The sequence below is a fragment of the Amphimedon queenslandica genome, unplaced genomic scaffold (assembly GCF_000090795.2).
Source record: "Amphimedon queenslandica unplaced genomic scaffold, v1.1 AMPQUscaffold_13444, whole genome shotgun sequence".
Taxonomy (NCBI): Eukaryota; Metazoa; Porifera; class Demospongiae; order Haplosclerida; family Niphatidae; genus Amphimedon; species Amphimedon queenslandica.
Window position 1 is genome coordinate 15,764 of NW_003546320.1, and position 19,200 is coordinate 34,963.

General features: G+C 35.3%; 2 protein-coding genes across 2 annotated transcripts; both read right to left on the reverse strand.

Annotated features, from left to right (window-relative positions):
* Window positions 1–1,511: 1,511 nt before the first annotated feature.
* LOC109581386 (uncharacterized) lies at window positions 1,512–4,772 on the reverse strand. The gene is made up of 2 exons (XM_019995447.1): window positions 4,466–4,772; window positions 1,512–4,414 (listed from the first exon to the last, which is right to left on the reverse strand). The coding sequence occupies exons 1-2, from the start codon at window positions 4,758–4,760 to the stop codon at window positions 1,536–1,538; spliced, it is 3,174 nt and encodes a 1,057-aa protein (XP_019851006.1). The 5' UTR covers window positions 4,761–4,772; the 3' UTR covers window positions 1,512–1,535.
* A 7,873-nt stretch (window positions 4,773–12,645) lies between these two features.
* Window positions 12,646–18,422, reverse strand: LOC105312446 (uncharacterized). Its single transcript, XM_011405104.2, has 4 exons — window positions 18,189–18,422; window positions 17,976–18,140; window positions 17,619–17,924; window positions 12,646–17,567 (listed from the first exon to the last, which is right to left on the reverse strand). The coding sequence occupies exons 1-4, from the start codon at window positions 18,406–18,408 to the stop codon at window positions 12,790–12,792; spliced, it is 5,469 nt and encodes a 1,822-aa protein (XP_011403406.2). The 5' UTR covers window positions 18,409–18,422; the 3' UTR covers window positions 12,646–12,789.
* Window positions 18,423–19,200: the final 778 nt, after the last annotated feature.

Sequence of the window (19,200 nt, forward strand, 5' to 3'; positions counted from 1 at the left end):
AGGTGACTTTCATTAAATCTTTGTTTCCCGTCACCTTTGATACTGTCAATGGTTCTATTTTGATTGAGTACTTGAACAAATGATAATTGGATATCAGTTAGTTTGAATGATGGGGAATCACTACCCGATACATGCTGAACCATATGATGCAAACTACGAGTTCCAGTATTTTGAACTCTTTTAACTGAGGATCTATAACTGGTGGTGCTTTCCTCCTCTTCCTCCTCCTCATAATCTACTTCGTCATTACTTTCTTCATCACTGGAGTCTCCTCCTCCTCCTCTTCCACCAGCAGCTGCTCCTGGATGGGCTGATGGCTCACCTCCTCCTGAACCACTGTTTCCACTGCTTCCACCACTGGTTCCATCGTTTCCACTGGTTCCATTGTTATTTTCAGCAGAGCTCCCACCTGCACCATCAGCATTTGCTTTAGGTTGGACAATGGTTACAGCTGATTGTGCAAGAAATTCAGGAGCATGGTATGCACTGGTGTGATAAGGTCTAGAAGGAGGAGCAGCATGACCAGGTGGACGAGACATTCGTGTTCTGTAAGGATTTACTACTTGTGTGGCTTTTGATAAAGGATAAACATAGCCAGGTTGAAGGTCTGGACAAAGTAGCACACCACCATAGCATAAAGAATAGTAATTCTCAGTTTCTTCTTGATATAGTGCAGCAGGTACCCAATCACATGCATCTGGGTTTATTTTTTTTGGTGTTGGCTTCAGTGAATTGAGATGAGAATTGAAGGCCCTGTAATCATTATAGCAATGCTCTTTTATTACTTTTGTAATGTCTGCTTCTGTTGGTAATGGAATGTGAGAAACAATGAGAGACAAGAGGTTTGACTTTGCTTGATAACAGTTGTGCCTAGAGTTTCTTTCTTGAAGCCATGCTCGTACATAAGTATCCATAGTGCTTCTTGATACGCTGTGCTTTGTTAGCCTTAGAAAGATATTGACAAGGTCAGAAACTAACTGTCGATCATTTTGTTGAAAGACAGTTTTTATTTCTCTTTCTAAGACTGAGCGAGAAACATATTGATTCATACTGGCCTCCACTTTACGACGAGCTGATGAAATTGCATTATAATCATCAGCTGATGGCCACACTCCAATTTGTCTTTCTAAGTCAGTTAGTATGCTGTTCACTTGTCTTTCATGACTTTGTTGTGCATCTTTTCTTATACTGCTAACTACTTCTTGCGGTACTTTTACATTTTCTGAGCTATCCTTCAAATCCTGCAATACAAATTTTAGAAAAAGCCCCAAAAATTGAAGTTTTGCCAGTTCACGCAATCGAGCAAACATTGGAAAGTGAAGACTGATTTCATCATAAGCAGATGTCATGTCAGCAGCAAACTTTGCTTCAGCACTGTCTGGATCATCCTCTTCCTTAGTGTCCTCAAGTTTTCCATCTGATCCTGGAAACAGTGGGTGACTTCTGATTGTCATTTTGACTTCACCAAGACGAAAAGTAATTGTACCTTGATTTGACTCTTGTGTGTATGTTAGCTTGTCAGCTTGAATCCAGAATCAATGCACATTACCTTGATGCCCTCCTGGACGTTCATGAACTGGTTTCAGTGCTTCTACCAGACGATGTGGCAGACCTTTCAGCAGACCTTCCCTGCATGGCCTTTGCTTGAATGGAGGCTTGGCAGATACTTCAGAACCGACACTAAATGATTTCATGAGATAATCGGTTTCAAACATGGTGTGAAGAAAGTCAGTGTTCTGACAGCTATTTGGACTGTATCGAAACTGTTGAAAAGGATGATAGTGTTCAGTCTTGCTTGGTGGATCCAAACTAAAAATTGCGGGTTGGAATTCATTTGATTTCATTTGTAGCACAGTATTAACATCCTCTCTAGAAAAAAGGCCTAATCTACCATCTTTGGAACTAGCAGGCAGTACTAACAACTCAATGGAGGGATTCTTTGAATCTATATTGAAGCGAAATCCATGAAGCTTTGAATACTCCAGGCTTTTCCCTAGTGTATGTCTTCTACTAAACCAACCATCATTATCTCTGAGACTGAGTGGTGATGTCATTAGCCTGTTGACATCATTCCAAGTCCATCCTTTTTCTGTTAGTAATCCTTCCATTGCTCTGGAACGTGCTGCCTCTGGGTCTTGTAGAGGGTGCACACGGCGTATATCATTCTCATATAACTGATAGCGTAGCTCAGCTTCTTTTATTGGCATTTGTTCTGGTTTGACATGTTGGAGGGTGAGTAAAAATTTGCTGTGAATTTTGTTTACCTTGATATTTAGCAAGGCTATTTCAGAAAGTGGAACTAGAGGCATTTCCCACAAGGGACAGAAACGGCAGTTATAAAGAACATTATGCAACAGCAACACTATTAACTCAATTGCCTCTTCACCTGCTACTGACTTGGTGAGTTGAAGTGTGTGCAGGAGTATACTGAATGAAAGACGTGATACATATAACTTCATGCCAGGAGCAAACCTTAGAGTAGCCATCCCATTAGCTTGATATAAGAAAAAAACTATTGTCTTGGTTAAGGCATGTTTAACATTATCAGGGAGCAAGGGATTAGCTTGTATATGCTTGTATATCCATAGTGATGCATACATGAAGCACAATGGGAACTGTAATGGATGATTACAAGCTGCTATGTAATCAATATAAGCCAATGCTGCCTCCCACTCACTCCAGTTCCCTTCCTTCACTTGACTACTCACTGCATTCTCAAACCTTCTATGTCCCTTCACATTAAGCCCTATTAATTGAATATTTGGCCACTTTGTTGGCATTGGAAACTGGGTATTGTTCACTTGAGGGAAAATGAGATTAAGGCATCTGCTTCTATTCTCATCTGTTGATGCAAGGCTGCATATTCTAAAGATGCTGCTTGAAGCAGAAAGATCAAAGAACTCTTTCGTTGAAAAAAATTGAAATTTAGCCATGTAATTGTTAATGACATCTGCCAGTGCTTTTTCAAGGTCATGATTGCCAGCCCAAGCTGATTTCTCAATCTCTGCAATACCTTCTTGGTAATTCCCTTCTTCAAATTTAATGATGCCATTTAAAAGAAAAAGTGCTGCTTGGTCATCATGGAGCATCTGGTCAATGTATGCATTAAATGATATCATCATCATAAAATACTTAATTGCTTCTATGGTTTTATTTTTTGTAGCATCTTCTTCATTGAATATTTTATGTATGACAAATGATAGCAGCCTATCATATGCTCTGATGCTCCAAAGCTCTGATATTGTTTGAAAAATATCATTATTTAGCGGCTTTTCCTTTAATAAGCTATCCAATGCTTTCTTGGTATTGCTTGATACTGCTACTAGTTTAGGCACTTCCATTGACTTATTAACGTACCTTTCTGCTATCTGGCAAGCCTCATTTGCTGCTTGAAGCAATTCTAATCTGTCTTCCCATCGAGCATCACGTTTTTCAGCAAGTGCCATTAGAACAGAGGCTGTCAGAGTTTGTCTCTGGACTAAAGCTTTGACAGTCATCCTTTCTTTCATTACTGATGCTAAAAGTGGCATTGCTAGCTCTGGCAAGTCATTTTGAAGGAAGCACTTTGCTACATCAAGCACTGGCTTTATTGTATCACTACTGCTCAGTAGTACCATTGTTAGGCACCCCAGTGCTGTCTTAGTGGAGTTTATAGTACCTTGTTCTAAGTATTGCAGGCACATATGCATCCAGTCATCTGCATCAAGGTTACCCAGTATTGTATTACACTCTTTGCAGAAAGGCTGCTTTTCTGTGAGACCAAGACGTGAATAGGATATACTTCTTGGTTGGCAGTTAGAGCAGAAAGGCTTACGACAATAGTAACAGGCATTAGATACATAGCTTCTTTTTCTAATTAGCATGCCAAATAGCAATCTCTTGTTGCAATTTGCACACTTATTCCCTTGTGTGTCATTGGGAGTTGTAGTTGTACATGTATTTCTGGGAATTGTTGTTTTAGATATCAAAACTTCCAGGTGGTGCCTCATATTTGCAGTGGAAGAGCATTCTTCATTGAGTAGTAATGAATACAATAGCAATATTTCTTTGTTTGATAAGCTATCTAAACACAAAACTTTTATGTTATCTTCTGGTGGAGGAGATGAATAAACCCCATTTGATTGAATCTCGAGTAACATTTGCTGTATTTTATATGCATTTGCTATGACATTAGGATCTTCTTCTAGCAAAGCATTACTTGCTTGCAATACATTAAGCAATGGGGTTGGTGTGTTACTTTTTGTTATTTGACACATATTGTCATTTCTATATATCTCTGTTTTACATAAAGCATCACGCACTTTTCGCTGAAGTAATTGTTCAAACTTTTGCCCTGGGACTTGGATTCTTCCAGCTTTAAAATCTGCCTTGAACTTGTCAAAATCCTTTAAAATAATATCTGAGAAACGTATACCTTATGAAGAAAGAAAGTGAATAATATACTGACAAAGTATTCTATGCCTACCTGTTGGGAGGAATCCTCTAGGATCACAAATAACACCATCTTCATGTTTTTCATCATACTCAGCTCTCTGAACCTCATCCAATAAGACAGACTTTGCTTCATTAAGTCTTTTCATCATTTCTTCAGTCCTTGAGTCTTGTGTCTTATCAGGGTGATATATACGTGACATTTTGTGATATGCCACTTTAATGTCAGCCTTGGAAGCATTCTTTTCAACTTGCAATAGTTTATAGTAGTCAGACTCAATAGGAGCCACATCAAACTGTTGGCCCTCAGTACTGCTATTGGTTGCCATTAGCGTATTTGTAGCAATAGACAATAGCCTTTTGTATAAAACTGGTTTGACTAGATAGTTAGGTACCGTATTAACAATTAATATTATAGTTATTATTAGGGTTGGTGCTATTATTAGAGGTTAGGTTATGTTTATATTGTTAGTGGTTATGTGAATCTTTTACTCTTTAGTTGTGTACACTATTAATCTAATTCTGTACTACAATACACCATGTTAGGAAGATTATTCTTAAAGTTATATTGTGTGCCAACCCTTATCACTTTAAGTCCTAAAGTTACCAAACCTTTTGCTATATTTAGGCCCTATCAGGTTCACTTTTATGTAAGTATTTGCATTTGTACTTTTTATTTCCACTTTAACATATTAAGTGTGTATGGCAGAAACAGGAAGCATTATACCAGTGTGCATGTACAATGTGAATTTTACTTTTTATATAAATGATTGTAGAATTGAGTCTGTGTTTATTGTTTAATGGTTAACTATGTGATGATTGATATGTGTACCTTAATTTTTGACCATCATTTTTTATGAATTATGATTTACAATTGTATGAAGGTGCATGCATGCAGTAGTTACCCAAATACCCCACTCTTATTTTTTTAATTATGCCACACTTTGCTCAACCTAATAACTTTATTTAACCTCTGCCATATCATAACTTGTTTACTTAGCCTAGCCCTAACTTTCTTCTGAGTGTCTTCTATAGTCCCACATGCATGATTAATTAGCATAATGATGATTGACCTATTTTAATTGCCTCATTTCACTGACCCAGCCCTGATATTACAGCAATTTTTCAGCTTGTTTTGATGTCATTGCCTCTCTTGCATTTAATATAGCTTTTATTGGGTACTGCTTTATAAAAGGCAAGACATTGTCAAAAATAATGACAATGATGATGTATTCCCTGAAACTTGGTTGTGTGAAATAATACTGTTTTGTGCAGTGTACATGAATTTGCTGGAAATATGTTGAGTGATAATAATATTGACATTGTTTTGATAAAATTTATAGTTCATTGTAAATCTAAACTATCAATTTGATGTAAAACTAGTTGCATTAGCAAAGAATAGCAATCAAAATACATGCATGGAATTATAGCACTAGTGATAAAATTAGACAAAACTCTAAAAAGTTATAAGCAAAGACAAATAAGAATGGTTTATGTTCTTGTGTACTTGTATGCAAAAGAGGCATATCAATTCGCTCTCTGGTTGTTTACCAAACAGCCCTTGAAGAGATTGTACTTTTTTGCTTGGTAGTGGAACTGATGTAGTAAAAGTTCTTTTGTATGTGGCATCTTTAATGACAGTATCATAGAAACTACATGATATATGTGCTTTGTGCCTGGTTACTTTCATATTAATTTTTTTGAGCAAGTTTTTTCATCAATGAATCATGGTTTCTTTGACAAGTAGCAATGAACCCTATAAAAATCTCCATTTTATCAGGATTATAATTGTATCAATGACATGTTCATGACCTTGAAGTTCAGCATGTATGAGAGATTGCCCACTATTATCAGTCAGTGATGGATTCATTCATTGAAGTCAAGAATGGTCCCTGTTACATTGCTATTAATCTTAGTGATGGCACCATTAGCCCTTTTAGAAATGCTCTGTTTAACTCTAAATTCTATATCATTAGCCCATTCATTGAAGTTAGGAAGGCTCTGGATCTCTGGTTTAATTTTATTGACTATATTATTAGCCCATTGAATGAAGTTAGGACGTTCATTGCTACCAGTAGTAGCTCCAGTAGTAGATAATTGTATCTCTTGTAGACATATGAACCAGTAACAAGCAAAGGATGACTATTACTGCCACTGACAGTAATACTGTGTCAGTGATTGGTTTATGCGACATTGTTAGCTTCTTTTTGTTCCTATTCTAAAAATGTTCAGCTCTTCTCTCTTCAAGAGCTTAGGTTTGATGTAACTCATATTTACCATTTTTGTTGATAGTGTCCTGCCTCAGAGATTCTTATGCTAGATTCTCTTCTACTTGTACATGTACTTTCAATGTAAATGTTTAGAACAACTCACAATAATAGACACTAATCTATTAAAGTGTATAGCAAAGAAGTTATTGTTCATATAGCAGCAGCATACCCACTAAGAAATGAAGCTGTCAATCATAAAATTGAGATACCCACAAAGAATTTAAAGTGAAATGAAGGAACAGATAATAGCATAAAATACCCTAGCAGCTTGTCTGCATGGTTAAAATTCATTACTTTTCTTCTCCAAACTCCAAAAACAATTATTACATACCACAAGTATGGAGTGTAGGAATGAAACATAAGCCATAATAAGCCATTCATTATGTTTCATCCTTTCATTTAGTCTTGTCATTATTCTTCACATCATTTTTGTTTCATTTTAGCCATAGTAACTAACTGCCATGCACGCATCATATGTGGGTGAGTGAACAATAAATAAACGATAGCTTAAAATGGAGACATTTTGAGCTTTCTAGCAGCAAGAAGTGAAAACAATCCAATAATAGCAATATCACTAAATTAATATTAAAATAAAAAAGACAAAACTACAAAATCAAAACTAAAAAGTAAAAATAAGGCAATGACACACCCACACACGCACACTTCACTACTTAACATAAATCTCATAAGAACTAAGAGGAACGTCTTCCAAAGCAAGTTGTGCATTAGCACACATCCTTAACTCAATATAGTCAGTAGTAGTGTTGCTACCATAGTCTCTGTGAAACCATGGGATACCAGGAACATTACAACAAGGTGATTCAAGAAAACCACAACCTTTACCATCCCAGAGTGGATCACCTGTGTAGAGAGTACTATATGCAGCACCACCATTGTAATCTGATGCACAGAAGTAGTTATTAGCAATAAAAGACTGCACTGATACTGTACTACCATTATTAGATGGACATGAACTTGATGAAGAAGACACTGATTCAGTATAACCAGCCATTAATGTCCAGACATGTTGTCGAGGAGACCCACAAGTGATGCTAACACCATCAACATAATAAGAATTAATGTCATTACGATACGAATAAGTAGGTTGTTGAATAGCATCAGGAGATACATATTGATACCCAGTTACTCTACCACATATCTGAGAATAACTGATACCATTAGATGGAAACTGAACTGAAGTACAACTGCCTACACTTGATATTGCTCTACCACAAGCTCTAACCCCTCCTGACTGGTACAGTCTAAACCTAGAATTAAATTAAGCTGGTACAAGCTGTGAATTATTTAATTTGCTTAGTTATGAATAATGTATCATCAACCGCTCCAGCAGTAGAGGTACTGGTGTCTTGTAGATTAGAGTGAGTATTGACAATAGTAATGAGCTTTTGTGCAGAATCCTTTGTATCAAGAGTACACTGTTGCTTGTATTTTCTAAAATTTCTTTATCAAATTCAGTGAAGTTGATATTGTCCTGAAATAGTGGAAGAGTATTCTGTGTGACACCATTAGCTCATTCATTAAAGTCAGGAAGGCTCCCTGTTACATTGCTGATAGCTTCAGCGACAACACCATTAGCTTCAAAAAGGCTCTGGTTAACTCGAGATACTATATCGTTAGCCCATTCATTGAAGTCAGGAAGGCTTTGGTGGACCTTATTGACTATATCATTAGCCCATTGAGTGAAGTTAGGATATTCATTCAGCAGTAGCTTCAGTAGTAGCTCCAGTAGTACATATTGTATCTCTTGTGGACATATGAGCCAGTAACAAGCAAAGGATACCAACCTATAGTATTACTATCAGTGACAGTAATACTACATGAACCATTGGCTTATTCCATGTTAGTTGCTTGTTCTTTCTATTCTTTATATTCTTAGGTTGTCAACTCTCTTGCCTTCAACAGCTGAGGTCTGCCTTAACTCTTTAAACTTGTTGTACACATCATCTTTCTTGATATTGTCTTGTCTCAGAGATTCATATGACGAATTTTCTTCTTCCGTTGTAAATGTTCAAAATAATGAACAAACACCAAAAAATTGTACACTAGTTTATTTAAGTGTACAATAGTTTACTAAAGTTTATCCATGCTATATGTGTCACAACAATGAAAGCTATTGAATTAAGAGCACTACCAGTGTTACAAAGTCAAAGTACTACTAGTTATAGCACTCTGGTTTGTGGTTTACAGATTTAATAATATTTTTTAAGACTTTAAAAATGCATGTATAGAATAAAGAAACGTGCAGATACAGAGGCATAAGGATTTTACAGATTTTTTGTCTGTTCAAAATTGTTGTCCAAGCTCCAAAAACAAAAATTAAAAACAAAAACAGTATTATATTCTTTCACAAAACAGAAATAAAGAAACAAAAATTAATTCAGCCCAACAAAAGTAAATGATAGCTTAATGTACTGGTACTTACTGCTTGTAATGTTGTAGTAAACAATGGTACGCAGCCATTTTACAATCAGTGATAAAAACTGCTAAAGCCCTTTCCTTTGGCCAATTAAAACAGTTTACTTAAAATACAACAAGTATACTAAAGTTTTTGAAATTTTAAACGACAGCAGTATTTACTGACACTAATAATACACAAATCAAAGAAAAACTGATAAAATCCCTGACACACACACACTCCCCTACTTTACATAAATCTCATAATAACCAAAAGGAGTGTCTTCATTCCCATTTCCCTGATCAGCACACACCCTCAACTCAATATAGTCAGTAGTGGTAGTGTTACCATAGTCACTGTGAAACCATGGGATACCAGGAATATTACAACAAGGTGATTCATCTGATCCACAACTTTGACCATCCCATAGTGGATCAGATGTGTAGAGAATACCATATGCAACACTACCAGTAATTCCTGATTCACAGAAGTAGTTGCTACCAATGAAAGACTGCACTGATACTGTACTGCCAATATTACATGGACATGAGCTCAATGAAGAATATGAATCAGTAAATCCAGCCATTAGTGTCCAGACATGTCGACGAGAAGACCCACGAGTGATACTAACACCATCAACATAATAAGAATTAATGTCATTACGATACAAATAAGTAGGTTGTTGAATAGCATCAGGAGATGCATATTGATACCCAGTTACTCTACCACATATCTGAGAATAGCTGATACCATTAGATGGAAACTGAACTGAAGCACAACTGCCTACACTTGATATTACCCTACCACAAGCTCTAACTCCTCCTGAGTGGTACAGTCTAAACCCAGAAGGACAGCTCACTGTAGAGTCAGTCATATCCAGATATGCTAGTCTTGTCCATCCTCCTCCTGAACCACACAACTCCTCCATATTGCAGTAAGCAGTATATGTTGACCCATTAGCTGATGCTAGTACATAATATCCTGATGGACTGGTAGGTAGCAATTTTTTTATTTGTTTGCAAGACGTTGAAAAACCAAATGATGAATTATGTGCTAATAAAAGGTGTATCATGAACAGAAATGTATCATCAACTGCTCCAGCAGTAGAGGTACTGGTGCCTTGTATACTAGAGAGAGTATTGACAATTTTAATGAGCATTTGTGCTGAATCCCTTGTAGTTTGTATGATTTGTTTATTAATTTCAGTGAAGTTGGTATTGTTCTAAAATAATTGAAAAATATTTTGTGATACACCATTAACCCATTCATTGAAGTCAGGAAGGCTCCCTGTTACATTGCTGATAACTTTAAATACAATACTATTAGCCCATTCATTAAAGTCAGGAAGGCTCTCTGTTACATTGCTATTGATTTTAGTGGCGGCACCAAGGCTCTTGTTAACTCTAAATACTATATCCTTAGCCCATTCATCGAAGTCAGGAAGGCTCTGGTTAACTTTATTGACTATATCATTAGCCCATTGAGTGAAGTTAGGATATTCATTGTTATCAGCAGTAGCTTCAGTAGTAGCTCCAGTAGTACATATTGTATCTCTTGTGGACATATGAGCCAGTAACAAGCAAAGGATACCAACCTGTAGTATTACTATCAGTGACAGTAATACTACATGAACCATTGGCTTATTCCATGTTAAATCTTTGTTGTTCCTTTTCTTTATATCCTTAGGTTCAAATTTCTTCTCTTCATTAGTGGATGCTTGACTCAACTGGATGAACTCATATACATTGTCTTCCTTGACATTGTCTTGCTTTACAGACTCATATGATAGATTATCTTCTCCTTCCATTGTAAATAACTAATTAACACTGGTTTACTAAAGTGCATTTATGTATATGCATAAGATTGAGAAGTTATTGTAATAAATGTTCAATGTGTTTTTGATGGGAAATTATTGTTTCATTTGTTAAAACTTTGTTATTTTCATTCTCCAAACTCCAAAATGAAAATTAGTATTACATGTACATGTATGTGAATGAAACATTGGTACATGTATGTATATATTCAAGTTACCATAATTTGATTAAATAGTGTTACCTGTAATTTTTATGATACAATGAAACTAATTAATGTGCTGATTTTATTTGTCCTTTGGGTGGTTCTAAAATGGCATGATTTCCAGTTTACCACACATCAATGGTTTGTCAGTGTGTGGTTGTGGACTATACGCTGTGGTTTCCATACACAAATGAGTGTGTGTCTCATAAAAATAATACTCACCTCATAAATTGGAAAAGTTAGATTTTTTATGGCTAGGTTATGTTTATATTGTTAGTAGTTATGTCATATGTCTTGAATCTTTTACTTTTTAGTTGTGTGCAATGCACGTGCACTTTATACTACAATACACCAGTTAGTTTTTTGTGAAGATTATTTAAAGCTATATTGTGTGCCAGCCCTTATCGTCCTAAAGTTATCACACCTTTTACTAGATTCAGGCCCTCACAGTCTCACTTTTATGCAGACATTTGCATTTCTTCTTTTTCCTCCCAATTTGACATACCGTAAATTGGGAAATTTTTAGTAATTTTAATTTTTAAATAGCCATCTTGTTCCAAAACTAAATTTAATTTCAATATTAACTATATTTTTTAATTTTTAATTTTTAATTTTCAAATTTCCTTTGTCATTCGAAAATTAAAATGATTATCCAAAAATTTCTGAATTTAAAGTATTCTGTATATGGCAGAAAAATGAAGCATTGTACCAGTGTACATGTACAATGTAAAATTTACTTTTTTATATAAATTGTCATAGAACTGAGTTTATAGAGTGGTTGATATTACATGTACCTTAATTGTTAAATTTTGACAATCATTTTTTATGAATAATAAATGATTTACAATTGCATAAAAGAGCATGCAGCGATTACCCAAATACCCTACCAAGACTACCGTTTATTCTTTTAATTATGGCACACTTTGTTCAGTCTAATAACTTTATTAAATCACTGTATTATGTGATATATTATGGTTTGTTTACTAAGCCTAGCTCTAACTTTCTTCTGAGTGTCTTCTTTAGTCACACATGCATGATGTGTGTGTGGTAATTTACATACTGTATAGCTGCTTAATTTCGAGGGTACAACTTGCGCTCTTTTCGCGGATTTTCCGTATCCGTGAAAGTTAATTCCGTAAAATTATCCGTATTGCCCATAAACACGTGTGCTTTAAAATAAGAACCGCGGAAGCTAATTTGTGGAAAAAGAATTGCGGCCTGATTCTCAAAAGTTTATTGCTTCGAAACTTTGTGGCTATACGGTATGATAATTAGTGTATTTCAACTGCTTCATTTCACTGAGCCAGCCCTGAGATTATAGATTTTTTCGGCCTGTTTTAATATCATTGCCCCTCTTGTATTTGATTGAGTACTGTTTAGGCAAGAGATTGTCAACAAAATGACGATGATGTATTCCCTGAAACTTGGTTTTGTTGAAATAATACTGTTTTGTGCTGTGTATTTGTAATTGTTAAAGATTTACTGGAAATATGTTGAGTGATTATGCTGACATCATTTTAGAAAAATTATTGTTCATCTTAAATCTAAACTATCAATTTGTTATAAAACTAGTTGCACGACTAAATTAGCAAAGAATAGCAATGAAAATACATGTATAGAACTTTAGCACTATAGTGATACAATAAGGCAAAACTACTAAAAAATTGTAAGCAAAGATAAATAAGAATAGCAATGTTCTTGTGTACTAGTATCCAAAAGAGGCATATCAAATTCGCTTTCTGGTTGTTTACCAAACAGCTCTTGAAGAGATTGTACTTTTTTGCTAGGTAGTGGAACTGATGTAGCAAAAGTTCTTTTGTATGTGGCATCTTTAATGATAGCATTGTACAAAGTACGTGATGTATTTGCTCCTTTCCTGGTTACTTTTATATTTATTCTTTGAGCTAGTTTTTTCATCAATGAATCATGGTTTCTTTGACAAGCAGCAATGAACCCTATAAGAATCTCCATTTTATCAGGATTGTAATAGCTCAGTATTATATCAATGACATCTTCATGACCTTGAAGTGCAGCATGTATGAGAGATGATAGCCCACTATTATCAGTCAGTGATGGATCAATAGTATCTGTTTTTAATAAAATTTCAGCTGCTTTAGGGTATCCATGTCTACATGCATGCATCAGTGCTGTCATTCCTTTCCTGTCTAAAATGTTAGGATCAGCATTTTCTTTTAGCAGCAGCAATATAACTTCATCAGAGCCTTTGATACTTGCTAGCATTAGAGGTGTGATCCCATTTTTTTCTTGTAAATGCATATTTGTATTATAAGTCAGTAAAATTTTTACAATTTTCATTCTGTTGGTCTTATCAATATCAAACCACAGGGCATGATGAAGTGAGTTTGAACCTTCATCGTCACAAATATTTGGATCAGCTCCATTTTGTAAAAGCACTTGTACAGTCTCAAATTGTCCATATTGGCATGCTATCATTAAAGGTGTAGTATTTTCATTTTCGGCAACATTTGGATTGTCAATGGCCTTAATTAATGATAATACAACTTCATGGTGACCATAAATGCATGCAAAAGTCAAAGATGGATATTGTAAGTTGTTTTCTTCATTGTGAAACTTAAAGATTGCTCTCCACAACCTACTTGATGAGAGAGGTACCCTGGGATCATAACCAGCTTTTAAAAGCAATTCTACTATTTGTACACAACCGGTAATAGATGCTATTATTAAACTGAATGGATCATAATCAGGGTTAGGTGTTGCTTCTACTATTAGCTTAAATACCTTTAAAAGTTTTTGGATGCTACTGTCTTCTATTTTTGGTGTTTGTTGATGTAGTAGCACATTTGCACACATTTGAGTTAAAGTAAAAGAATTGAAGTGCACATCAGTTACATTGCCAGTAGTATGAGCACCAGCTTCAAGTAATGCTTGTATTATTTCAGGTTGAACTGCACATATTGCTGTCCCCAGAGCAGTGCAATTGGTTACTGGATGCTGTATATTTGGATCAGCATTTGCTTGAAGCAGCAGTTGAACTGATCGTAAATGACCCTTATGACAAGCGGATATTAGTGCAGTAGTCCAGCCTAAATTATGTACATGATTCAGCAATTCTGCATTGGGATCAGCTCCAGCTTCTAATAGTAATTGAACTATTTGGGAATTTTCTGTTTTCATAGAGCATGCTACTATTAAGGCATTGACTCCATTTTCTGCTTTAGTGTTCAAGTCAACCTTTTCTTTAAGTAATAGTTTAACTATTTGAGTATGTCCCAGGTAAGTACAGTACATCAAAGCATTGCAGCCATTGCTTAGCTGAAGATTAATGTCAACCCTCTCATCTGCAAGTAGCTTTTGAACTACCTGTGTGTGACCATTGTAACAAGCAAATATTAAAGCATTCCATTCCGATAGAATTGATCCAGGTGGAACTTTGTTTAGTAAATTGTATAGTGGACTCGGAGTATTTGGATTGCATCCATACTGCAAAAGTAGCTCTACTGCTTGTGCATTTCCAGCAGAACAAGCTACTATTAAACTAAATGGGTCATTATCATTATCAGTTTGTGCCTTTCTCTCATGTAATATTTGAAGTGTTTCAATAATGTCTTCCTCTTTTATTTTTTTTAGTGATTGAGCAATTTGCTGACGACTGGTGCAGATTTTTTGTGATAGTTCTTCTGATGTGTGCCTTTCTGTAAAATTTTTTGCCACTAGTAAATTGGCACAAAGCTGATATGGTGCTAAATTAATTTGTATATCATGGACGCCAATTTTATACCTAGTACTAGTGATAGCACCAGCTTTTATTAACTCATTTACAATAGCAGGACGAGCTGTTGCTATTGCAAAAAATAAAGCAGTCAGATTCAAATCACGAGTCATAGTATTAGGATCAGCTTTACATTTTAACAGGAGTTTAACAGTTTCCAAGGAAGCATGCCTACTAGCATACATCAATGCTGTTGTACCAATTACTATTGAGTTGGTATGTGATTTTATCTGTATATTAGGATCAGCACCAGCTTCTAGCAGCAATTGAACTATTGTTGAACTATCAGTACTATTAGTATGACAAGCAATCATTAGTGCTGTAAGATTATCGTTTGTTTTATAATTTGGATCAATGCGTTCCTTTAACAATAGTTGAACTACTTCAGTGTGACAGTTTTCACATGCCAACATTAGAGCATTCCATCCATCATTATCCTGATTATGAAATTCTTTCCATTTTTCAGTACACGAAAGAGGTATATTAATGTTGTAACCAGCGTTAATCAAAGTTTCTACCGTTTGTACATGTCCCAAATATGAAGCCAATAATAAGATAAAATTATCATCATCACCAGGACGTGGTCCAGCACCAGCTTCTACTAGCAATTGAACTATTTGTGACCTATTTTCTCCTTTCATGGTAAGCAGACAGGCACATTCTAGAGCAGTATTACCATCATTTGGTTCAATATTTGGATCAGCATGTCCCTTCAATAGGAATAATTCTACTATTTCTGTATGTCCTTTCTCACAAGCTATAATGAAAGGATTGTAGTGACCATTAGTTTGAAATATTTGAGCTAGACCTTTTTTATCATTAGTGAGAAGAGTGTTACAGTTGTGGCCAGCGTTGATTAGTATTTCTGCTATTTCTTTATGCCCAAAATAAGAAGCCATTGCTAAGCTAAAAGGGTCATTATCAGGATGTGATTGGGCATCTAGTACTAATTGAAGTGTTTTAATGATATCACTTGTCTCAAACTCTAGCTCTATTTCCATTTCCTTTCTAAAAATATGAAACACACAATACTCAGTTAAAGTGGATCCCATAGTTTCTTCTAATTTTTTAGCATCATTAATACTAGCACCAGCGTTAAGTAATTCTTGAGCAATGCTATGGTGCATGAACATCACTGCTAAAGACAAAGCAGTGTCTCCAGTAATTGGACACTGAATGTGTGGATTGGCATTTGCTTTTAGCAATAGTTTCACTGAGTTTAACTGCTCATGGCAACTTGCAGTCATTAATGCAGTGAAATTAGTTGATGTTGATGAAATCATTTGTACATCAGGATCAGCACCGTAGTCTAGCAGTAATTCAACAATGCCTGAGTTATCTCTTTTGCCTCGGCAAGCAGCCATTAAAGCCGTACAATAGTTGTCATCCTTGGTGTTAACATCAACTACTTTTTCTTGGAGAAAAACATTGACTATTTCAGTGTGTCCAGTTTCACACATCTCCTTAAAAAACTTGTATGAATTAGTTTTTATCTGGTGGTACCATTCAGAATCTACTTTTTCTTGCAGCATTAATGATGCAATTTGATGGTGGTCATTTAAACAGGCAGAAATAAAAGCTGCATCCAGCCATTGAGTGGCTCTTTCTTCATGCATTAGATCCTTTACGACATTTAGCTGTCCACAAATACAGGCAACAATGAAACCAGTACTAGCTTTTAAATGGTTATTTTCATTTGCAGTCATTAATGCTCTCCAACTGTTTTTGTCTTTAAAACTGATGCTGGCTCCATTTGTTAGTAAAGTGTATATGATGTCATCATGTCCTAATTCACAAGCCATGGTCAGTGCAGACTGACCCTTTTCATTCAAGTGATTGATGTCAATATTTTTAAGTGTCAAAAGGAATTGTACTGCCTCATTGTGGCCAGCTATGACTGCCTCACTTAAAGCTAATTCAAAAGTAAATTTTTCTCTTTCGTCTTCTTTAAAGACAGAATCTTCATTGATAAAGAAACCAAAAATACCAACAAAATGCATGAACTGTAGCTTTTCTTGGGCATGTTTCATTAAACTATCGGCTGTGCAGTCAAGAACAGGATATTTGACAACAACTGATCCAGGAAGTATTGTAATGAATTTGAGTATTGATTGTTTCAAATTGCTAGGCAGTAACTGTTTGATGAGACACTCCAGGTTCTCCATTGTACAGTCAATCCAAGGAGTATGGAGTTGAAGCAAAATTTGAGGCATCTTGTCTAGGTTAGTAATATGTGCCTTATATATGCTTTGCAGTGATTCATTTAGGTTTTTGACCAATGTTGAGCAGCGAAATGTACGAGCATCTTCTCGATAAACCTGAAGTTCTTCTACAAGATCTGTGTCACAATTACTGAGAAATGTTTCGCTCAAATCAACTATCAGTTTACAATCAATGAAGTCAAAATAAGGATTTATTTCAGAGAATATATCCTTAACACTTGATATTTTTACATTCTTGTCACATTTGCTCTCCAACCAATCTTCAATATTTTCAAATAGATTGAGGTCCCTTTTGCTTGCTTGTTTAAGGCTCTGCTTTAGTTTCATTATCAAATTTGAAAACTTATATTCTAATTTGTTTAATGTATCACATGCTTCTTCTTCTTCTTCTTTTGTGTTGAAAAAAATTTCTTGGTATTTTTGTTTTTGAGGTTGTGATTCACAAGTTTCTTCAGAATTATCTATAATAATTGTTCTGAAATATAATCAGGTATTATGTCATCAAAACTTACTTAATTGTGGGATCAGCTTTTGTATAATTTCCATCAGCTGTGAATCACTTATGCTCACTAATGCATTGCAGTATTTTTCAAGCCGTTGTTTGGGATCATAAAAGGATTCTAGTTGTCTTTGTAGCACTATCATCAGTTCGGTTGCTTTTTCATAGTCTGTTTTCTGCATTGTTAATAACTTTTCCTTTGTTTCTAATGTTATCGATCCGTTAGCATGAAGCTTGTTAATTGCTGTAAGAATGTTAACACTGAGGGCTTGAGTAATATTATCAGAGTAAAGTCTTAATAGATCCTTTGGTCGACTATCTAGAGTGATAGAGTGATGAATGCATTATTTGTAGTTTAATATTCACCTACCTGTAATAGGCCCAGGATTCAGTTCAACATCTCCTGATAGCAAAACAAGATTGTGTGAGTAAGTGTGGCTTGAGTAATTACTAATAGCTTCAGACAACAATGCTGCCGTGTGTATAGCATTAGATCCAAAAGAAAAAGTGTCAGTGATGCATTTAATGTTTGACTCTACATGCGTAATTTATTATCAAAAATTAGGGTAGACTATAATAATACCTGTCAGTGTTCTTGTTTCAGTGGCAAAGATAAGAAAAAGGTAGAGTACTAGGGTCAGTAGGGGTAAAAACAATGATTTTGAAGTTCGCACTCTATGAGTTTTGTTTAAAGTGTCCTTTTTGAGCAACTGTCTTGGTGAATGGCATTTTCCAAGTCGAGAAGACTCTTGGCAACAGTTCCAGAGACCAATAGTTGCTCTCCATTGACAAATATCAATCATCTTGCAGCAGTGGAAATCTGTTGTTTACTTGTTTCTGACCCTATATCATTATTCATGGTGGCACACCCAAGAAAGTTATGCACATAATAGACCTCACCTAGACTTATAAATATAATTGAAGAATTTTTCATAATTCATTCTCTTATAACAGTAAATAATGAATTGCAGAAAATATTATTTTGATAATGAAAATCTTCCATGGTCTAGAATGTTGACCTGCATGTCATCATGTCATGCCTATATGATCTGTAGTGCGTATAATTTTATTGATTGTGTTGACCCACTTCAAACGATTGCCAATTCTGTGTACGTTATATCTACACCAGTTCTATTTCATCTATGATAGTATGTAAGTCAATTAGGTAATAAATTAATGCATGATAGCCTGACTTTTTGTAGGTTGCAGTTGGAAGCATTGCCCATCATACATATTGACTATACACTAATATTGAAATGAAAAGTTACAATGTAATGTACTAACTAAGTCATTCATATTGACAAGAAGAGCATGTGCTGTAAAAGTATGGACGTGATTACTGATGAGTTATGGAGAGCTTTCTGGCAATAGGTGTGTGAAAGAGTACAGTATGGGGGTTTATGTGACAATGAGAGAAAGAATCAATTAATGCACTTTTAAAACTTTTGTGTTCCCTTGTATCTTCAATACTTCTGTAGAGTATGTATGTGCATAGTACCAGTCTAAATGGTATTCCTCTTCTCCTAATAACAATATATTTTTTAAAGTACCAACTACATTATCGACATATGATGCTTCTTACAGTGAAGTCATTA